General features: G+C 41.2%; 1 protein-coding gene across 3 annotated transcripts in view; it reads left to right on the top strand.

Moving 5' to 3' along the window:
• IMPG2 (interphotoreceptor matrix proteoglycan 2) overlaps positions 1-22,319 on the top strand; it is a 78,078-nt gene that overhangs the window by 15,096 nt on the left and 40,663 nt on the right. For all 3 annotated transcript variants that reach the window (XM_053670331.1, XM_053670330.1, XM_037131637.2), the window contains exons 4-8: positions 2,536-2,567; positions 2,672-2,695; positions 13,877-13,926; positions 14,834-14,916; positions 20,215-20,376. In XM_053670331.1, the coding sequence (XP_053526306.1) occupies positions 2,536-2,567; positions 2,672-2,695; positions 13,877-13,926; positions 14,834-14,916; positions 20,215-20,376 (351 nt within the window). The remainder of the gene's footprint in view (positions 1-2,535; positions 2,568-2,671; positions 2,696-13,876; positions 13,927-14,833; positions 14,917-20,214; positions 20,377-22,319) is intronic.

Raw genomic sequence — 22,319 nt, 5'->3', positions numbered from 1 at the left:
AGAATCAACATATGGAGCAGCAGATATATATGATCCACAGTTACTATCCCATCAGCCTCTTGTGATGTTACATTGAGTCAACTGATGGTCTTCACTGTTGTCAGTTCAATGCAGGAATCCCCAATTTGGGGTGCAGTAAAGAAGGAAACTTTATTCAGTGTAAAACAGTTCGATTGTGATATAAAGCTGTGTAAGCAGTGTAAAAACAGCACAGCTGTATGGTGGCCTTGGAGCCAGGTGGCACTGGGGCCAGGCCCCTCTCCAACAAGACAGCTCCGTTTGGCTCCTTACTGGTCTGTTCTGTTCTACTCTAAGCCCCAGTCTGATCCATTCTGTTTGAACAAGATATCTTCAGTGTTGCAGCTCATCAGAGGATACCGTCTTCAGTGGAAAAGGAAAGTGTGTTCTCAGAGCCACTGTGGAGCTGACTTATATAAGCAGAAGTCCCTGTCCCTGGTCTATGATTGGTTTGTCCTCATGCAAATGAGGCCTCCAAATCCTTTTGCAGTTAGATTGGTCTAAAAGGCACTGCCCCAATTGGTTAGAATGGAGCTGCTCTGATTGGTTGGTGAAGCTGCTAGAGATATAGCTGTGCAGTTCTGATTGGATGGGGAAAGCTTCAGTCCTACTGGTTGAAATACCATTCCAGGAACTCCTTTATAAGGGCTGGTTCAGATGGCAGGAACATTGTGCAGGCAGACAGTTGAGGGTGAGCTACTGCCTGAAGTGCAGTTTCTTACAAGTAGAAATTTTAGTAAGTTTAGTTATAAAGGCATAGGATTTAATGATAAAGGTGTAATTACTTTCTTATTTATTTATTTAAAAGATTTGTTTTATTTATTTATCTTTAGAGGGGAAGGGAAGGAGAGAGGGAGAGAATATCAATGTATGGTTGCCTCTCATGGGTCCCCTGCTGGGTGCTGGCCTGCAACCCAGGCATGTGCTCTGACTGGGAAGCGAACCACAATCCTCTGGTTTGCAGGCTCGTGCTCAATCCACTGAGCTACACCAGCCAGAGCAGGTAATTACTTTCAATAATTATTTAGTAGAACATTCAGACAAAGGTATAGTGTGTTATCTGGATTGCATCTTAAATAATGAATACAAATTAGGTAAAGGAGAAGGAGTTTGAAGGGATGGACATTCTGAGTAGAAGGGGCAACATGAGCCAAGTGTTTGTAGAGAATGACTTGGGCCAATATATCAGAAGTGAAATAATATCAGACTAGAAAAATGGATAACTTAACAAGTTCATATTTAACACTCTGGAAATAGGAAACTGCTGAAAGATTTTAAGTAAGTGAGTTTCAGGGGCTGATAGTTTTCAATTTTAAAAAAGCTATTATGGTTTCTATACACCATAAGATGGAATAGAGGGGACAAGACAATCACAGAGACCAGGTTGGGTGCTGCTTCAGCACTCCAGGTCCGAGGTGATGTGGGTGCTAGCTAATTGGACCATGAGCTAGACAAAGAGACCATGAGAGACATCAGCGGGAAACAAGATTAGTCATGTCCAGTCTTGTTTGGGTTGAAGTCATGGGTTGGTGAAAGTGGGATAGGATGAGAGTGGCCCAAGGACGCTCCCAGTTTCTAGCTTGGGTGACTAAAATTGAGAACTCAGGGAAGCAGCTTTGTGGGTGGTGGGTGGAGGGAGAATGAGTCCACTTTTGAAAGTGTTGATTTGAGCCATCTATGAAATATGAATTCTTTGGTACTTAGGTATAAGGATACGGACAGTTGTTTATAAATATAGCGACAGGAATCACCAGCCTTGAGGTGGTAATTATAACCATAAGAGCCGCTGGGATTGTTCTAGGAGAATCTGTAGAGTAAGAAGACCAGTGAGTTATTTACAATAATAGTCTCTCCGTTTTATATCTGAGGAAGTTGAAGCCTAACACCAGAGAGATTTGGGGATTTGCCTCTGTGGGACTTGAAACTAGGTCTGTCTCCTAGTTATTAGTGTTATTTTTATCATATTGTCTCAACAGAAAACCACTAATTTAGAGGGAATTTGGGGACAATTTGCTTTGGAATGTGACAAAGGCATAATCCTATAGTTAATACAATTTGCCTTCTTTTATGAATTTTGGAGAAGCAGATTTGCCATTTTGTCTATGTGTTTATATTGTTTTAGGATGAGAGTTACTATAAATATGTTATATCACAAAGTACTTTGATTGTAAGTTCATGGAAGATTAATGTGAAACTACCAGTCTCTAATTTGTAGACTATTTTGGAATGATTAGCAGGTAACATCTATTAATCTTGGCACATTAAAAGAGAGCATGGGAACTTTTGGGCACATGAACAGAGATTACATGTAGGGACATTCTCACAGTCACAGAACAAACTTGGCATCATTAGTACTTTGCTTTACCTGTTTGTCTAGCTATAGAGAATAATAACATAGATTCTATAACATTAGGGCATTAGTGTTCTCTATGAAACAAGTTTTATAATATTTATAGCTAATTAACTGTCATTAACTTATAGTCTTTTTTTTTTTTAAATTATCTTTGTTTTCCTTAGAAACTGGCATACACAAAGGAATCTGTAAGCGGGTAAGTGTTTTTTTCCCGTAAGTTCACATTTGGCAATAGAGATGTATCATACCTTGCCCAAGACTCACCACCAATGTAATGACCCCTTTCTATTTTCTTGCCAGTCCCTGCAGTGACCAGGCCTGTGGGTAAGTCCAAATGCTTTTCCTCATTGGAGGCCACTCCCTTCCCAGACCATCACACAGCCACTGTGCTTGTTTACTGTCTCACCTCACCAGGAGGCAGACTTGTTCCTGTCTCTTGGGTGAAGAATTAGGTGTCAGGAAATGGAATATGGTATGATCTACTGTTGCGGAGGCCTACAGGCTCATGATAAATTGTCTCTGAGATGGTACTACTTAGTGGAGGATAGTTCATTAAATTATGGGTGGTGGTGTGGATCACTTTATTGCAGAATGATAGTTATGATTTTCTGATCTGTAGTCAGACGCATTATCCATTGTGCCACTGGCCCACACAGATAGTTATGATTTTGAAGTCTAGGAATAGCACAGCCTTGATGAATCAGTCCTTTAGTGTTAGGAGTCTTGGCCTCATTGACTTTTAGGTTTAGAGTTAGGGTCATTTCTGGCTCCTGAGTAGTATCAGGACAAATAGGTCATGGAAGGTAAGAGATTCTGAGCCTACAAGGGCTAAAGATTTCCAGTTCTATCCATAGTCAGAGTATGTAGATTATGCCAGCATATGAGGGATTATTTAGAAAAGCACAGGTAGGGCATGAAATCCAGGTAGAGGTCCAGGAGTTTGCCTCAAGTTACAGGGAAGAACATTGAAAAACCAAGCAGGTGAGTCAGTGTCCAGAGATGCAGCCTGGGCAGCAGAGTCCAGGCCAAGGCATAGTTGGGGTGTATGTGTGGGTGGTAGCGTGGTGTTTGCATGTCTCAAATGGAACAGGAAGAAGTAGGAGGGTAATAGGCCTCTTGGTGGTCTCATTTATTCATATGGCTAGTACTGTCACAGAGTCTAGGCTGGGGCCTGAGACTGAGCACCTGCTTAGGTGTGGTTTCTCGAGTGTAGAGTCGTCACCACTGCAAGGCAGAGCTCAGCACTCCCTGTGGTCGCCATTGCAACACGCAGGTGGCGGACCGAATAATCCTGTGAGTCCTGCTAGGGCCAGTGATCTTCGTGGTTGCACCTGATAAAAATGATCCCCATTTTACAGATCTCAGGTGGGTAAGAAGTTCATACATACCAAATAAATATGTGTCTTAACCTGGAAGAAGCCCTGGAGTTTGCTTTGGGAAGTGGACATTGGAAAGATTGTAGCTTGTGGGCAATGGCAGAGCAGTGGAGGGAGGGTTATCTGAGGTGGGATGGAAAGTTGTGACAGCGTCGGAGGGTGGGTGTGGCCCCCGACGTGTGGAGTGCGCTGAGGTAGCCGGGAGGCATTTGAGGTGTGGTGTGCATGGGCGTTGTGTGTGTGTCGCTCACTTTAACTGGGTGCCGTTTTCTGCATTCACCAGTGTTTCTTGCAATGAAATTGTGTATACACAAAGGAGAAATTTGCATATGCTCAATTATTTCCTAGTGTATTAATCACATTGGAATGCATTCACAAATAAGCATCATTGCAGAATGGATGGTATATTTTAATTGATAAAGTACTGTCTGTATGAGGTATAAGGGGACTCAAAGTATTGTTCACTATCCTTAGAAAATAAGACATATATGAAATTAATAGTACATCTGAATTAAAATGTAACTGAATTTTTTCATACAAAAGAATACTCTTCAACAATAAAAAAGGAGTGAATGAAGGATACATGCACTTTATGTGACTGCTAACAACACAGTGAACCTCAAAAGCATTATGCTGAGTAAAAGGCGTCAGACGCCAGATACAAGACTGTATGTCATGATTTTAAAAATATGTGTGTGTGTATGTGTGTGTGTATATGTACATACATGCATGCATGCATGTTTTAATTATGTGTGTACATATATATGTGTATATATATAATTAAAATCTGAGAATTTAAAAGTCTGTGTCCTTCCCATGAAACTAGAGCAGACCAGGTTGGGTCAGGGTGGAAGTTGCTGATCCGGGGTGACCCTGAAGTTGGGCTACATGGGGAGTAAAGCCATGGGAGAGGTCTAAGAATTCACCAAGCCCACCTCTCTTTGACTTGAGTACTATAGTGATCCCTTAAAAACCCTTAATTTGCTTATCATTTTAAAATATATTTTATTCACTATGCCATTACAGTTGTCCCCTTCCCCCCTTCTTTCCCACTCCCCCCATTCCCCCTTTAGTTCATGTTCATGTGTCACAAGTTCTTTAGCTTCTACATTTCCACACTACTCTTGACCTCCTCCTGTCTATTTTCTCCCCACCATCTATGCTACTTATTCTCTTTACCTTCTCCCCCCTTCTCCTCCTCCCACTCCCCTGTTGCTAACCCTCCATGTGATCTCCATTTCTATGGTTCCACTCCTGATCTAGCTGTTTGCTTATTTTGCTTTTGTTTTAGGTATGGTTGTTAATAACTGTGAGTTTGCTGTCCTTTCCCTGTTCATCTTTTTTATCTTCTTTTTCTTAGATAAGCACCTTTAACATTTCATATAATAAGGGCTTAGTGATGATGAACTCCTTCAACTTGACCTTATCTGAGAAGCACTTTATCTGTCCTTCCATTCTAAATGAAAGCTTTGCTGGATAGAGCAATCTTGGATGTAGGTCCTTGCCTTTCGTGACTTGGAATACTTCTTTCCAGCCCCTTCTTGCCTGTAAGGTCTCTTTTGAGAAATCAGCTGACAGTCCGATGGGAACTCCTTTGTAGGTGACTGTCCCCTTATCTCTTGCTGCTTCTAGAATTCTCTCCTTCATTTTAATCTTGGATAATGCAGTTATGATGTGCCTTGGTGTGTTCCTCCTTGGGGTCAACTTTTTTGGGACTCTCTGAGCTTCCTGGACTTCCTGGAAGTCTATTTCCTTTTCCAGATTGGGGAAGTTCTCCTTTATTATTTATTCAAATAAGTTTTCCACTTGTCGCTCTTCCTCTTCCCCCTCTGGTACCACTATAATTCAGATATTGGAATGTTTAAAGATGTCCTGGAGGTTCCTAAGCCTCTCCTCATTTTTTTGAATTCTTGTTTCTTTATTCTTTTCTGTTTGGTTGTTTCTTTCTTCCTTCTGGTCCACTCCATTGATTTGAGTCTTAGTTTTCTTTCCATAGCTATTGGTTCCCTGTGCATTTTCCTTCATTTCCACTCAGTGTAGCCTTCATTTTTTCATCTAATTTATAACTAAAATCAACCAGTTCTGTGAGCATCCTGGTCACCAGTGTTTTGGACTGTTCATCTAATAGGTTAGCTATGTCTTGGTTGCTTAAAAGTATTGGCTCTGGGGCTTTGAGTTGTTCTTCTGCTTGAGTTACAATGTTTTGGTCTGTTCGTGCCTGTTACATATGAGGGGTGGAGCCTTAAGTGTTCACCAGGGAGGGGCAACCCAGTGGCTGGGCTGTGACGCTGTATGTGGGGGTGGGGTCAGAGAGGGAGCAATGGCGTTTTTCCCACGCTCTGTTGGGTTTTGGTCCTCTCTGCCACTTCCCACAAGCAAATTGGGCCCTTCTGGTCCTGGTTTCCAGGTGGGTGGGCTTGTGAACATTCTAGGGCCACATGGGTCTTTCCAACAAACTCTCCTGTGAGCCTGGAATCCTTTCCCGACACCTCAACCCCTGAAAGTTTTTCCAGTTGGTTCTTTTAGGCTTTAATTCTCGTTGCTGGGGCCCTGCATTGCATGGTCTGTCTCACTGTGCTTTTTTTCACCTGGTTTGCACGTGAATGTGTGACCGTGGTCAGCCAGCCGCCCTGCACCCTCACTGGGTCTGCCCATTGTCACCTGGCATCTGGGATCTGCCAGCTGCCACCTGTGCACCTGGGTCAGTCCGGCAGCCACCACTTTTTCCTGCCATGACCCCTCTCCACTGGCCACTGACTCCGCCCCTCTTACCTGTCTGGATGAATGGTTCATTGTTGTCGGACTTCCGTACAGTTCAATTTTCTGTCTGTTTTGGTTGTGTTTTTGTTCCTAAATCTTTGTTGTCCTTAAATTTGGTTGTGGAAGGAGGCACAGTGTTTCCACGCACACTTCCATCTTGGCCAGAAGTTCTGCTTATTATTTTTTAATATTCAGATTTATTTTTATAATTTTTTTAGACCATTTTCATATTCTCTTTGTTAAGAGACTCTTGTATTAGTTTTCTGTTGCTGCTGTAAAACTTTACCACAAACTTTGGTAGTTTCAAAGAACAACTCATCTTACAGCTCTAGTTTAAAAGTGATGCAGATCTTAAGGTATTAGCACGCTCGTGTTCCTTTCTGGAGGCTCTTAGGGAAGAATCTGTTTCCTTACCTTTTCCAGCTTCCAGAGGCCGACCATATTGATTGGCTTTAGACCCCCTTCCATCTTCAAAGCCAGCAATGGCTGGTTGTGTCTTTTTCACAGTCCATCACTCTGACACTCTCTTGCCTCCCTTCTCTGCATTTAGGGCTTCTTATGGTTACATTGGGCCTACTTGATGTGGACACCAGCCCACAGTGTCTGCAGCCATATAGATGAGATGAGATACATTCACACGGACTACCCAGTCCTGTGGAGGAAAAGGGACAGCACGGCCACTCTAGGGGAGAACACCCCAACCCTTGCCTTGATAAGCTTTTATTGGCTTCAATTTGCACAGGAATAAAGCTCATTGATAATTGTCAGGCAGAAATGATTAAACAATAGATAATATTCAAAGAAATTTGAGGGCTTATTCTGAGTCAGGGTTAGATCATTGAAGGACCATAAAATTTTGGGGAAACAAACTCACTTCCTGCTCGGTCCCTTGTTATTTAAATTGAGGGTATTAGCAAAGCAGGTTTCACAGGATTTTACATATTTTTTCTTAGGCCCGATCGCCCTAGGGAACCTGCCCTTTCCAGCACTGGGCCGCACCCACCTCCAGCATTGTTTCAGGCTTAAGTTAGGAAGGGGAAGTAAGGCAGCTAAGAGATTATGAGACTTCTTGCAGACAGAATGAGGACTCAGGTTATGTCAAAGCCAGGGGGTTAGGGTCCATCACCCCATTTTTCTATAGCCCCCCCCAAGTCTTTCCCTGAGGGCCCCTGTGATCATGCCTGTCTTAGGTTGTCTCTGTTGAGGAATCTTACCTGTCATTGTCTAACCAATCAAGCATTGGGGGCCAGGTAGGGTGAAATAAAAGGAGCAGAGGCAGTGCCCCTGCCAGGGAGATAAGCTTTGTTTTCTTAGTGGCTTCTGGTCGCTCGCTCAGCTTTAGCCATAGGGGGGTTACAGCTTCTGAAACCAGGCAGGGCAGTTCCCAATACCTGCCTGTAGAAACCAGTATATTTTTTCCCTACCTTAAGGCCAAATGATTAGCGATGTTAATTTCAACAATCCCGCTGTTAGTAACATTCACCAGCTCTGGGGATCAGGATGTGGATGTGTTTGGGAGGCCACTGTTCTGCCTGCCACAATTCTTCCTGTAATTTAAATTGGTTTTTCTATGGGAGTTCTTACCCATCTGCTGACATATGACTTATACCAAATACTCGGCTATGTGCTGTTGTTTTAAGCTCACCCTACTGTCATCTGCTAACTCTTAAAAATCAAGAACAACAACAAAAACCCCAAGCTGTTTCCTACCTTACTCAGGACCTTATATCCAATCTTACCTTTTAGAAATCTCTGCCTATCATTGTTTCTCTCTTTCTTCTGGGTTTTCAACTTGATTAGTAACCCATTCCCATTAACATTTAAACATGCTCAAGTCTCTGCCATGTTACCTGTTTACAAATGGCCTTTCCTCCAACACTTGTCTCCATTACAACCGGACATCTTGAAAGCATCTCCACTTAGCTCCAGTTGTTGCTTATCCCCTGCTATCTGGTTTACTGTCATGTCCTCAATAACCAGTACAACACTCGGCCTGGGATATGTGCCCATTAAATATTTGTGAAATGAATTAACTGAATTTCTGCCCAGTCAGCCAAGTCTGAGATGGCCTCTGGTGATAGTCGCAGTGCAAGGACTGTTCTCTGGAGTTTCTTTTTGGTAACTCGATTAACTTGCATTTGTGGTTGAGGGTGCCTATCATATATCACAAAGGCAAAAGTACATTTTTTTTATTCTGTGTGGGATGACACATGCCACTGTCTTATGGTTTTGTAGAGAATTCCTTTAGTACACCTTATTTTCTTCCAGATTCATTTAGTGCTCCATACTTTTTCTAATGCTTCTGCACATAATATTTGTTTACTTTTCATTAATACCTTTGTGAAATAGACAGGGCAGGGAAGTGGTTCTGTTTTGGAGATTAGGTTCTTCAGACCCAGAGCAACTGAGATATTTTTTTCTCATACATGAAGTTAATGATACATCTGGGACCCAGCACCCAGGGTTCCTGGCTCTGTGCCTTGAGTTCTTTTGTTGTCACATGCTGATTACAATGACCAAAGTTAAGAACAAAACACAGCAAAGCATAGAGACTTGTTAAGGGGAATAGTAATCTAGACAGGAGATTATGCTTGACTTGTTTCATTATTTTCTTAATGTGCTTATTTATTGATTTTAGAGAGAGAGAGAAGGGGGTGTAGGGAGAGAGTGTGTGTCATCGATTTGTCATTCACTTATTTATGCATTCATTGGTTCATTCTTTTTAAAATTTTTTTAAAAAAGATTTTATTTATTTTTGGAGAGAGAAGAATGAAGGGACAGAGGGAGAGAAACATCAACATCTGGTTGCGTCTCATGCATTCCCGACTGGGGACCTGGCTTGCAACCCAAGCATGTGTCCTGACTGGGAATTGAACCAGCAACCCATTGGTTTGCAGGTCCATGCTCAATCTACTGAGCTATACCAACCAGGACCACTGGTTGATTCTTGAATGTGCCCTGACTGGGGATCGAAGCCACAGCCTTGGCCTATCGAGATGATGCTCTAATCAACTGAGCCTCTTGGCCAGGGTTCGCTGTATTTTTAAACTTCTGTTCCATGTGGCTATGATATTTTCTGACACAATCCGACCTGAATTCCATTGACATGATTAGGCTGTAGCAGTGAGAAATAAATTATGTGCTGGAAGAGCTGAGGAAGTAAGACCATAGGGATTTGTTTGCTGCAGAAATTAAACTAAAGGTCTTAGCTGAACAACTTCAAATTTGTGGTTTGGCATAGAAATAAAGTAGCATTTCTGTCTCCAAACTCAACACGACTGTGTGTCCTAGTTCATCTTGAATGACATTTTAGAGGATCGCTGCAGGAGGCCTACCTAATGAGAATATGTGAAAGGACTCTTATTGTTAAATGTTCTTTACTGTACTTTGAAAAGGAAGTGGGAGGGCGAGGGATTAAGTGTTGGAGTATTAGACAAGTGATCTGAATTACTGAGAGTTGCCCACTTACCATTGTTAAAAAATGTTATTTTGCTTTCAGTAAGTAAAATCTAATTTTACCGAGGTAAGCAAACTTCTCCATTGTGATTGCTTACTTAGAGAATTAGCATAAATTTGATTTTGATGTGGGAACAATTTGACCAACTCCAGGTGAGGCCTGGTTTCTCTTGTCCTTCCAACTTCTTGCTGCAGTTACTGTGCTGTGCTCTGGACATTTTGTCTGTCTTTGACCCCTTTGCTCTTCCTACCAGGCTGCTCTCCATAGCTCTCCCACTCTGACTGGGTTTCCCTCCCTTTTTGTGGGACCTTGCACACTTCAATTTTTAGGTTGTTTACTTTAGGTACGCCACTCTCGTTGAGATAAGGCAAAACCACCTTGGAAGCCCTTCTACAGACTGTGGGTCACAAAAAGGCCGTGCTGTGAGGAATGAAAGCGGGTGAGAATGGGGTTTCTGAAATCAGTGGGCCCATTTTACATCACAGCTCTGCCATTGGTCAGCTGCGTGACCCTGGGCAGATTCTTAACCACTGCTCGCAGTAGTTTCCTCCTCTGTATAAATGGGGATAACAGTATTTTCCTCTGAAGACTGAGTTATCTAAGATAAAGTACTTAGCATGGTGTTCAGGAATAGAACTCAGTAAATTAAATTCAGTTGTAATCATTCTTGCTGTTATTATTATTCAAAAAGGAACTGGATACAGTTAGTACTTTTAGGTATGACCTTGGGTTATAGTGCATTATTGTGTGACCCTGGGAAAATGGCTTTACCCATCTGGGCCTCATTTTTTCATTGAACAAATGAGGATGTGGGAAGGAATTCTGCCTTGTGGACAGTTGATAAACCCTATTGAGGCCTGAATGTCTGTTTCAAATGCATGTGAATCTCATGTTGTTAGATCTACTTCCTGTAACCCAGGAAGCCTCTTGACACTTCCTCATCAGCCAGGCCTTCCTCTGCTCATCACACAGCATGATGACTTGTCCTGATGATGTGTTTCTTAGGTTCTCCTACAGGACAGCTCCCTTAGTAACAACAGCTTCCTACAAATGCTGTGCGAATAACCTATAGTGATAGGTTTCCTGTAATGGTTTAACACAAGGTCCTGCACAAATAATGCCCCTTTTTAATCACAAAATCTTCTATTACAAAATCATAAGCATGTAATTTATAAAATAACAATATCACACTCAAGCACACCATATGACATTTTAGGTGAAATGTTCAAATGGCTGTCCATCTCATGCAAGACATTCATGTACCCTGCCAGTTACACTCAGGCAAGCCTTACTTCTGCTGGACCCTGTATGTTATTTTTCAGACAGTGTAACTGAATGCAGATCTGGCTGCCCGCTGCTTTGAAAGCCAGTACCGGAGAGGCGGGTGCCGATGTAAAGACAAGTGGCTTTATTCAGGTGCTGGCAACCTGGAAGATGGGGACTCTCACCTCAAAGCCCGTCTCCACATCTCAGTGCAGGCAGGGGGTGTAAGGAGGGACAGGGGCGAGGAGAACAAAGGCACCAGGGCGAGAGGCTGTGGACGTGCAGGCAGTGTCCTTGCTGGTCCCCATGGGTCTTTGTGTCAGCACCGTGGAGCTGGTCGGCGGCAGCCCAGTCCCTGCGTTGGGCGATCTGTGTCACCCAGAGTCTTGCGTACAAGCAGGAACTGGAACTGCTGGCAGTGCAGTGTGCTCACAGAGAAACTGCTGGTGTGCGGGTTCTTTTTAGCAGTTCGTTAGTACAATTTATTCTGATTCCATTTCGTGGTAAGCCAGAGTAGTATAAAGTTTTTATTCCCTGTTACAATTGCATTTTTAAAAACTAGAAGAATCGTTATGGTAAGATTTTAAAAAAACCAAAGAAATCAAACCTGTGTTTTTCAACTTTTCTGCCAAAGCCTGGAGGGTTGGGGATCATAGCCCTAGTTGACTTGTCCTGCTTCCAGTCCCAGGCATGTAATGTCTCTGAACTATATGTTACCTAATATTCATTTAAACTTCATATACTGTCCATAATATGGCCACATTTTTAAAAGTATTGTTTTAAATTACGTATCAGTTGTTATTTAGCTCCCCAGCTGCAAGTAAAATTGCAGTTTTATGATGTTGCCCTGGCCCTGACCAGTGTGGCTCAGCTGTTTGGAGTGTTGTTGCCTAAGCCAAAGGATCGTGTGTTTGATTCCTGGTCAAGGCACGTGCCTAGGTCGGGGGTTCGGTCCCTGGTCAGGGTGTGTACAGGAAGCAACCGATCAATCTTTCTCTGTCACGTTGATATTTCTCTCTGTCTCTTTCTCCCTCCCTTCTCTTCTCTAAAATCAATAAGCACCCCGGCTGGTGTGGCTCAGTGGATTGAGTTCAGGCCTATGAACTGAAAGGTCACTGGTTCCATTCCCAGTCAGGCACATGCCTGGGTTGTGGGCCAGGTCCCCAGCTGGTTGTGTATGAATGGCAACCTATTGATGTTTTCTCACACATTGATGTTTCTCTCCCTCTCTTTCTCCCTCTATTACCCCTCTCTCTAAAAATAAATAAATAAAATATTTTTAAAAAACCCAATAAGCATGCCCTCAGGTGAGGTGAGGATTAAAAAAAGTTGTGTGCCATGTTTGTCTGGTGGCTTTGAGACGACCCCCTGCCCCCACCACTCAGTGAGCTAATTTAGAGCCAGACAGTCTAAAGCAGTTGTTTTGAAGATGGAACTCGCTGGCACGCTGGCAAGTCTGTTGGGGAGACATTTTCGATGGTGACTGAATCACCTTAGGAGGTTGATTTGTGCAAAGTTGGAAAGACTTTCAGTGGCTGTGGGTTGAAAACCGGCGTCATCACCATCCAGCTCCTGTGCAAAAGAGAGATGGAGCAGCCTGTTCCTTTCAGGACATGTAAGGAGCTTTACAGTTCTAAAACTTCCCCAAATTATACTGCAAGTCAATTTTTATATATTTTGAGTATGTGGAAGTTTGGAGTGGCAGAAACCCACTTTCTCTCCTTTAAAGTGGGGACTTTCTCAGATTGTGTTCCGACCTTTGCTGGCAGCTCTGTGGTTGAAGGGCGGCCGGGAGCCCTGAGGGCTGCTAGCAGTGGGGCCTGCAACGAGGCGTGTCTCTCAGCCTGACTTTCTTTATATAAAAACATGTTATGATTTCTATGATCTTGCAAATGAGGTAAGATTTGTTCTTGTAGGTTCCTCTTAGTACTGCTTGTTGTATTTATAATCATTTATTTGATGTCTGTTTCCAGTAAGACTGTGACTTTCATAGACCATGGATGTTTTATTCACAACTGTATGACACTTGTCTTCCATCCTGCACTGTCAATAGTATTGTTTATTTATTCATTCAAAAATATCTGTTTAATGTCTGCTGAATAGCAGGTACCATTTAGTCTGGAGAAATGGCACGAACAGGGCAGGCAAAGTCCCTGGTCGCATGGAGTTTAGACCCGTAAGGCAGCCACATCCAACAGCACCGTCCGTGGTACTTCTTCACTGAGCTGTTCTGTGTGGCAGCCATTAGTCAGTCCCATGTGACTGCTGAGTACTTGACATGTGACTACTGTGAATGAAGAAATGACAGTTAAGGTTTATTTAATTTTAGTTCATTTAAATTGCAAAGTATAGTGACTACCATATTAGACAATGTTGTTCTAGAGGATTAAGGGGTTGGAGATAGAGAAAAAGAAATAGATAGTAAATGAACAAAATAATTTCACATAGTGATAAGAACTGAGAAAAAATAAAACGGAGAAAAGGTATAGTAAGTACAGGAATACTTTGTATAGCATGATTCTAATTGAGTACAAGTCAATAAATGTAAAATAAATAAATGATGAATATCTATTGAGTTCCTTTTTGGAAAAAAAAGGTAAACCCTTACATTTCTATCATTTTATTAACTCCAACTATTTTTTTTCCTAGCCTTGAATTGTCATCTCTTGTTCCTGTTGGTGAGACTTCCACAGTGGGAGGTGTGCTTTTGTGCCTTTACATACTTTTTTCTTAAAATTATTTTTGGTTTAACATAATCTTGCTAGCACTTGTTTTTCAGCTCACATTTAAAAGGTGTTGTGTTTCTCTGTCTATGTATGTTGTTTATGAGCCTCACAAAAAGTAATTTAAAAACAAATTTATGATATTATGTTGTGGGCACTTAAAAATCTTTAATTATTGAATATGATACAGATCAGAAAACTGCTGAAAACAAATGCACAACCTAAAGAATTATTGTGAGGCAAACACTCTGTCACCACTGCTCACGTCAGCAGGTGGCACCTTTAGACTCACCACTTGTCATTTGTCTTGTGCAGTTTCCCAGAGTAAGGGTTTTTTTGCTTGCATTCTGTGGTGTACTTTAGCATGTTCCTTTGACCTCTCTATTTCCTGTAAATTGGTAGTTGCTTTCTTTATTATCATTTTTTTAAAAGCTTCTCTGTATTGGAAATTTCAAACATATGCAAAAAATGAGAAAAAGCACACTGAGGCCCAGCATCAACAATGATGGATTCATGGTTAGACTCCAACCTTCTCCCACTTCCCCTCACTGGCAGCGCTAGCTACTTCATTCAGTACTTGTCCCCGTTACCAGAGGGACAAATGAAGCTTTAAGGATAGGAACTGTGCCTGTATCCCTCGTGTCTTGCATGAAGTTTGATGTATACTGGGTGTTCAGTAAATGTTTGTTGTGTGAATGAATGAATCATAATTATTTCTTCTTCTGGGAAGACTTCATGCAAATGTGTCTTAGGGTTAGAATGCATAGAATTTCCAGAATGAAAAAGCAACTGCCTTATGGTTTTGTAGACAGTTTCTTATTTTCTGATATGAAGTCTGACTTAGGGACCGGATTCATACACATGTCTTTCTTTTTCTACTTAGGTGCCGTCCTCAGCGTTCCACATCCAGGGGTGACCTCTTATGAAGGTACCTCAGAGAGCGGCTTGGAGAGGCTGGAGGAGAGTGTGAGTGATGCTCTGTTTTATTTAGCTTCTAACTTGGAGAACAGGGTTAGGAGAGATTATTATTCCATTGCAAGAGTACACAAGACTTCCCATCATTCCCTTATGGAATATTTTGGATTCTGAAACCAGTACTTTAAAAAGAATCAGATTCATTGGAGAGTCATGCTTTTGGTGAGAAAGGGCTTCAGATTGTAAATGAAACGACTTAGGGTCTTGGGAGCTGTCATTATGGTAATCCCACTCACTGTCTCTTGTAGGCTATGGGACATGATTTACTGTGGGAATTTTTAAAGAAGATTTTGTTTATTTAATTTTAGATAGCGGGGAATGGAGGGAGAAACAGAGGGAGAGGAACAACAATGTGTGGTTGCCTCTCACGTGCCCCCTACTGGGGACCTGGTCTGCAACCCAGGCATGTGCCCTGACCGGGAATCAAACTGGCAACCCTTTGGTTCACTGGCCGGCACTCAGTCCACTGAGCCACACCAGCCAGGTCTTCTATGGGGATTTTTGCCTACATTCTTATATCCCTAAATCGAGTAGGATAGCTTCCTCTTCTTCAGTGGGAAAGGATATAGATGTTATGTAGTTTAAAAATCAAGAAGCACCATGCTTTTCAAATACATCATTATCAATAGTAACCTGGCCACTATACAACATGGACTCACTGTCACATTCAGATTTTTAAAAAATACACATGCCCAGGAAGATAGAAACATTTTGTAAGGAGTTTTGTTCAATATGTATTTAAAAAATTTTGAGGTTCATAAATCCTTGATTACTTAATATAGAGCAAATGCTGAACATATTCCCTAAAAAGCTGCAATTCAGTTACCCGGCATTTTCTCGTCCCAAACTCGAACATTTTATTTTATGTGAAATCAGAAGAAGTCAACCACTTTGCCCCTCCACCCTTGTTATCACTGAAAAAGACCATTTGTAGCTTGGATTTCGTTGGCCGTTCGTGTTGGTGGCCAACTCGGTATTTTTACCTTCAGTACCACTGTCTCCCAAGTTCATGATGCTAAAAAATCACCATTTGATAAATATTTATGAATGAATGAATAAAAAGTGTTACTATACTTCTGAACTTGAGGAGGAATGATTATGATTTAGGCCTGGAAACATTTATAGAATAGATCAAATCCACTGTAGTGGAAATGAAGGAATTGTGTGTAATCAGTTGGAACATTAATGTCCAAAACAGAAAGGATGATTTGAAGCCAATTTATAGAACAAAATACTATTGAGATACCTAAGAAGAATTAGGTTGCCTAGTTCAAAATTGAGAATTAGTTCAGAATAAAGCCCAAGATACAATTTTACATTTTGGTTTTTCCTAGTATATTTTTCCACCTACCATTTTAGAAATCATATACTTTATTTCCATTTTGTTTGTAGTTATACTATAAGTTATAATGTGTACTTAATTAGCAAAATTTAAGTGTTTTAAAATCTTTATCCTGAGCAATATGGGAACATGAGAACACTGTAATTCAAATGATCCCCATACTGATTTATATTGTATTTTCAGTATTTTTGTTATTTTTCCTTTATTTTACTTTTCTCTTTTTTTTCTTACTCCCACAAATTAGACTGTACTATATTTGCTTTATACAGTTAAAGTTTGTCTTACACTTATGTAAACTAGTAGATGATGTTTATAATTTTATTCAAATTCTTTTTTGGATTTTAGACTTCTTTTCGAGGCTAATTTTCCTTCTGAAATATATGTTCCTGATATTACTTTAGTAAGAATCTCTCACTGTTTCAGTCTCAGTTTTTGGTCATCTAAAAATATCCTTATTATCCTCATATTGTAGAAAAATATTTTAAATCTGTATTAAATTCTAGTTTGAGGTTCTTTATTGTCAAGTTTTATTTCCCTATTTCCTAACTTTTATTGATGCTACTGGGAACTCAACTGTCAGTTTATTGTTATTCTGGTTGTTTTCGTCAGCTTTTTTTTGGAAGCCATTTTATTTTTTGCTTTTTTTCCAGAGAGATTACATTCGCATGTGTCAAAAATAACAATATTGTAATTGGTGAAGAGTCACATGTTTAACTCTGCCATCTTCATGGTTTCCCCTTCCTACACCAACCTTTCTCCACAGCCTACCAGGCAGCTGCTTTTGTGATGTTCCTGTGAAATATTCCAGACTCCTTAAAGGCACACACCAGCAAATGGAGCTCCTATTCTTCCCATCAAGGGATTCTTTAACTTGAGACTCTATAAGACAACAAAAAGGATTATTTGAAAAAGTGAAATATGCATTAATGGAATAACTATACATAGTTTATAATGCAGTAAACTTAAGCATAAATACATAAATAAATACAGTGAACTTCAAATAATACACTAATTTAACTGCATGGGGGCTCTTTTAAAAATATATATATATTTTATTTATTTATTTTTAGAGAGGGTACGGGAAGGAGAAAGAGTGGGAGAGAAACATCACTGTGTGGCTGCCTCCCATGTGTCCCCCACTGGGGGCCTGGCCTGTAACCCAGGCACGTGCCCCGACTGGGAATCGAACCAGTGACCCCTTGCTTCACAGGCCCACACTCAGTCCACTGAGCTACACCAGCCAGGGCTGCATGGGGGCTCTTTTGTTGCAGGATGTGTGAACTCCTTGAAAGGAGTTCCCCCTTTTAAAGTATTCCTTGTCTATTTTTAAGATGTATCTACTTATTTATCATCATAAGAGATAACGGCTGAGAATTTCTCAGAATTTATGATAGGTGTAAAGCCTCAGATGAAGGAAATACATCAACTCCAAGGAAAAATAAATGGACATAAGTATACTCCTCTACCGATTTTTGTGAAACTGCAGAATCCCAGATACTGTAAATCCCATATACTGTATATATGTAAAATACTACACAGCATTCGGGACTCTGCAGTTTCACAAAAAATGGCTATAAAAGAAATTCTCAGCTGTTATCTCTTAGGATTAGATATGTCTGACTTTTTCATTTTATCTCTCATGTTGTTAATTACTCTTTAATAACTAATTTCTTTGTCTTTCTGTGTTGCATTCAAGTATGTCTTTCAGTTCATTAATTCCTCCTTCAACTTAGACTAATTTGTTTCAAACTGCCTACCGAGTTTTTAGAATCCTTGCTCTATGGATCTGACATTCAGCATGTACAGGCCTTCCACTTTGTGTCCTGTCCCTTTGTGGCAAAAATGGCAACTGGGCCTCAGGGGATCAGCAGGTACACCATGTACACGTACAACACTAAACCACCTCTCTGGATTCTTCTACTCTTCCTTGACCCCTTGTGGTTTTCTTTCTTGCAAGTGATCTATGCATTAAAAGGATTGAAAAATAATTACTCAGCATTTTAGGCATTCTGTGGCAACAAGGTTACTAAACATATTTCTTTTAAAATACTAGTGGAATTGGAAGTTTCTGTTCAAATCTAGTGAGGTAAAATTTAACATGGAAAAATGCAGAGTCTTGTACAAAATTCTGTTTAAGACAAGGGTTTTTGTTGATGTTATTCTCAGTATGAATCAGCCGTATGATACAGTTACTGGGGAGCAGTGCACCTGGCAAAAGCTGGTGTGGTTTTGGGTTGCATAATGCAGATATAGGTTCTTTCATAAGGGGGGTGGTAGTCCTACCATGGTTTAGTGGATCGGACCTCACTTGTGTGTACCACACTCTAAGGAAGGCATTAGAGGCCTGAGAAAGGTCTGGAGTTGAGGAACTAGTGAAAAGTCAAGGAAGACTTGGGAGCTGCCTGTACTTACCTGAAGGGCTCTGGTGGCTGCATTGTGTGTAAGTGTCCCAGGTTACTTAGTTGGGATCAATGGTAACAGTTACAGGGCTTATATTTGGGTTTAATATTAAGAACTTTCTAACCATGAGAGCTTTTCAGGAAATGTAACGAATGGTCTGCCTTTTGAAAGTCGTGACTCTTTTTCATCAGAGCCATTTCAAATTGGGGATGAGCAGCCATTTGTCAGGGACATTGTGTAGAGAATTTAAGCATCAGAAGTGATGTTGGGCCCTGGCTAGTGTAGCTCAGTGGATTAAGTGTGGACCTGTGAACCAAAACGTCACTGGTTCCATTCCCAGTCAGGGCACATGCCTGGGTTGCTGCCCAGATCCCCAGTAAGGTGCGAGAGGCAACCACACGTTGATGTTTCATTCCCTCTTTCTCCTTCCCTTCCCCTCTCTCTAAAAATAAATAAATAAAATCTTTAAAAAAAAAGTGATGGTGGGATCTCCTAAAGTTTTTAAAGTGCTGATTATATGTTCCATCAGGGATGAAAATGACGCAGTGAAAAAAGTCTTGTGTTCTCTTCCTGAGTTTGCCATTGGCTGCTATGAGCCCACAGGCCAGCTCTGCTTCCTGGCTTTCTCGTGCATCAGAATGGAGGGTCTGGGAATAGATGAACTTGGGTGCATCTTGCATGCAGCAGTTATTACTGTATGTTTTACTAGTGATGTTCTATTTCCCTCATCCCTTCCACATTTATTAATTGGAATTCTATAGTGAGGAACTATTGTAACTTCTTATACATTTGTTTATTAAGTCATGTTAGTACAGGTACATGGATGTTTATTTTATTCTTTGGATTATAATTCAATATTCATTTTGTTGCTCTCATTATGCCAGCTTTGGCCACTAGAAGACGTGGATTCTAATAATACACATTACAAAAATTTGCTGATATGGTTTCAGATTCCACGTGGCAGCAAACCATTTGGAAACTACCACCTGTTTCTGTAGAGCTTGGTGTTGCACCTAAAATCCAGTGACCTGAAAAGGCTGTTAATATATTCCTCTCTTCTGCAATACATTTCTGTACGGCTAGATTTTCTTCACATACTTAAACTACAATGACATATTAGAATCGATTAATGCAGAAGCAGATTTGAGAACCCAGCCTTCATCCATTAACCAGTACATCAAAGAATTTTTAAAAATATAAACTGTGTTGAGAAACATGCTTCTAACCTATTTTTAGATGATAGTTTTAGCATGGTCAACTGAATTTTAACTTACAGATGTTCAAACTTGGTGGTTATCTTTGAAAAATTTTCTCTTTCTCTGAACTGATCATTGTGTGTTCAAAGGAATGTACAAATGTACCATAATTTTAATGTTAACCTACGTCTTGAAGTCCACCCAGTTAGTACCAAAGTCAAACCATGTATAAAAAATGATCATCAGAAATTGTCTTTGGCATAGCATCAGACATACAATAGGCCATCAATATGTATTTGTTGACTGAATAAGTAAACATTAACATTTATTTTTCTTTCCCTAAAAATTCAGATTAGCAACGAAATTGAGACCGTGAGAGAAGAGTCTATAAAACCAGCAGCGGAGCAGATTGCAGAATTCAGTATCCACCTTTTAGGGGAGCAGTATGAGGAAGAGCTGCAGGATCCCTCGAGCTCCCACCGCCAGAGCCTTGTAGAAGAGTTTATTTCAGAGGTGGGTGACTTTGGTTTGTTTTTATTCTTTTTTTTCCCTGAAGCAAGACAGTTTTCTTGGGTTGTAAATTTCCCATATTCATAACATTGCTCAAAGGAGGGTTTAGGACTCAAGTTCTCCATCTGCTCGATTCATCGGTGGTGACTTAGCCATTTCTTCAGAAAGCTCTGTGAAAAATTCATAGCAAGACAGATGAGTCATTTCATTGAAACAAAATCTTCATACATTCACCATCTAACAAATAAATGCTGTTTCCAACTTTTGCTGCAAAGCCAAGGGAGAATGTGTTTCATGGCATGGTTTTTTAACTTACCAGTATTTGGAGAAATGAGCATCTTTGAGAAACTAGATACAATGTAGTGTTTTCTTTAGGAAACATTAAATTAGACTAGCCCACAACTTTCCTTCTGGAAGAATTCTATATAGGGCTTGAACTCAAGGTTCGTTCCATCGAAAATGACCATGCTTGTCTCCCTTCTCATGTCCCTGGTGGTAAGGCACTGAGTGCCCATCTTCCCTCCCTGCCCAGTTAATAGGACACACCATTCCTTCCTGTTTACTTCTTCCATTCCCTCTCAAGGAGGTTCTTCTTGGCCACGTTTTTCAATTCCATTACCTTGGACTAATTTCCTTCCCTAGACACTGTGTCTAGATGAGAAATAAAAATATGCACCTCCCAGCCACGCAGCATCATTGTAGCCATCAGACACCGGCATGTAGGCCAGACGATTAATTTTCCTAGCTGTGTGGCCAAGTTGTGAGGTGTGTGGAATGTGGAAGAAATGTCAGCCAGGCCAGTGGACCCTGGCATTGGACAATGTCTTAGATCAGCTGTCTGGCTTTCTCTGCCCTTGGATTAAAGAACCGTTAATAAGCCTCAGTGTTTGGGTAAACAAATGTACCGCATATTTAGAGGTCATCCAATAAACACTGAAAAACATCTCCAGTGAAGACTTTAGGAGGTAGGCAGCTGTTGGCTTGAGGTGTTTTGAAGGTAATGAAGAGTCTGGGCCTACCTTGAAACAGTTCCTTCCCTGGCCTGTCTCCGCATCCCCTCTCCCTCCACCTGGAACCAAATGTCTGCCAGTAGCCACACGTGGCCCATCTTTGTGTGGAGCAGCAGCGTCTGGGGGCGAGTCTCCGAAAGGTCCTCTCTCCATGTTTACTACAAACAGAAGGGGTCCGTCCCTCAAGCTCTCTGCCTGCAGGGCACAGTCACAGGGATTGCTCCTTCAATATTATTGCTTAGGTAGTGTTGGAGGACACACAGAGGAAAAAACAAAGCCTGCTTGGGGTATTGAGGTTCAGGAGCTCCTCCTACCCCCGTCCTCCTTCCTTCTTCCTTCCTTCTTCCTTCTTCTCCTCCCCCTCCTTTCTTCTTTTCATGAGGTGAAGAGTAAGCATAAGATAAGCTTGGGACAACGCCACGTGTGACATCAGAGAGGGAAGCCAGCCACAGTCTGAGCACAGACAGGGTCCTGGCACACTGCTTCGTGTTCTGTAGGCGGTTGGGTGTCCTGCTTGCCAACGGCAGCCTTGTGGGTGCGTGCTTCCATTTCACACGTGAGGCCCCGGAGGTTAAGTAACTTGTTCATGGTCATTTCAGCTTCTAGGAGTGGAAGGGGAAATCAGATCACACCTTGTTGTCAGAGTGTTGCTTTCTTTGTGTCATGCAGAGCCCCCTTCATCCTAACTTAGGTGAGAAGTTGTGGTGGGCCTCACTGATTCTCAGTCCTGGTTCTAGTTCTCAGCTGCATTTATTGTGTGTCAGGGGAAAGAGGAAGAGACATGAGATTCAATGAGAAAAATACAGAATTTGGTGTTAGATTTCAATTAAATAAATTCTGATTCAGTCACTTACCTAATGTAGTACCAGGGGGCAAGTTAGTTGACATATAAGAGTCTCAGTTTTCTCATCTATAAAATCCAGAAAATATGTATCT

Source organism: Artibeus jamaicensis, unplaced genomic scaffold (genome assembly GCF_021234435.1).
Source record: "Artibeus jamaicensis isolate MK-2021 breed Jamaican fruit bat unplaced genomic scaffold, CSHL_Jam_final contig_558, whole genome shotgun sequence".
Taxonomy (NCBI): Eukaryota; Metazoa; Chordata; class Mammalia; order Chiroptera; family Phyllostomidae; genus Artibeus; species Artibeus jamaicensis.
Note: the sequence above shows the minus strand (reverse complement) of the source record. Positions and strands in the feature narration are given on the sequence as shown.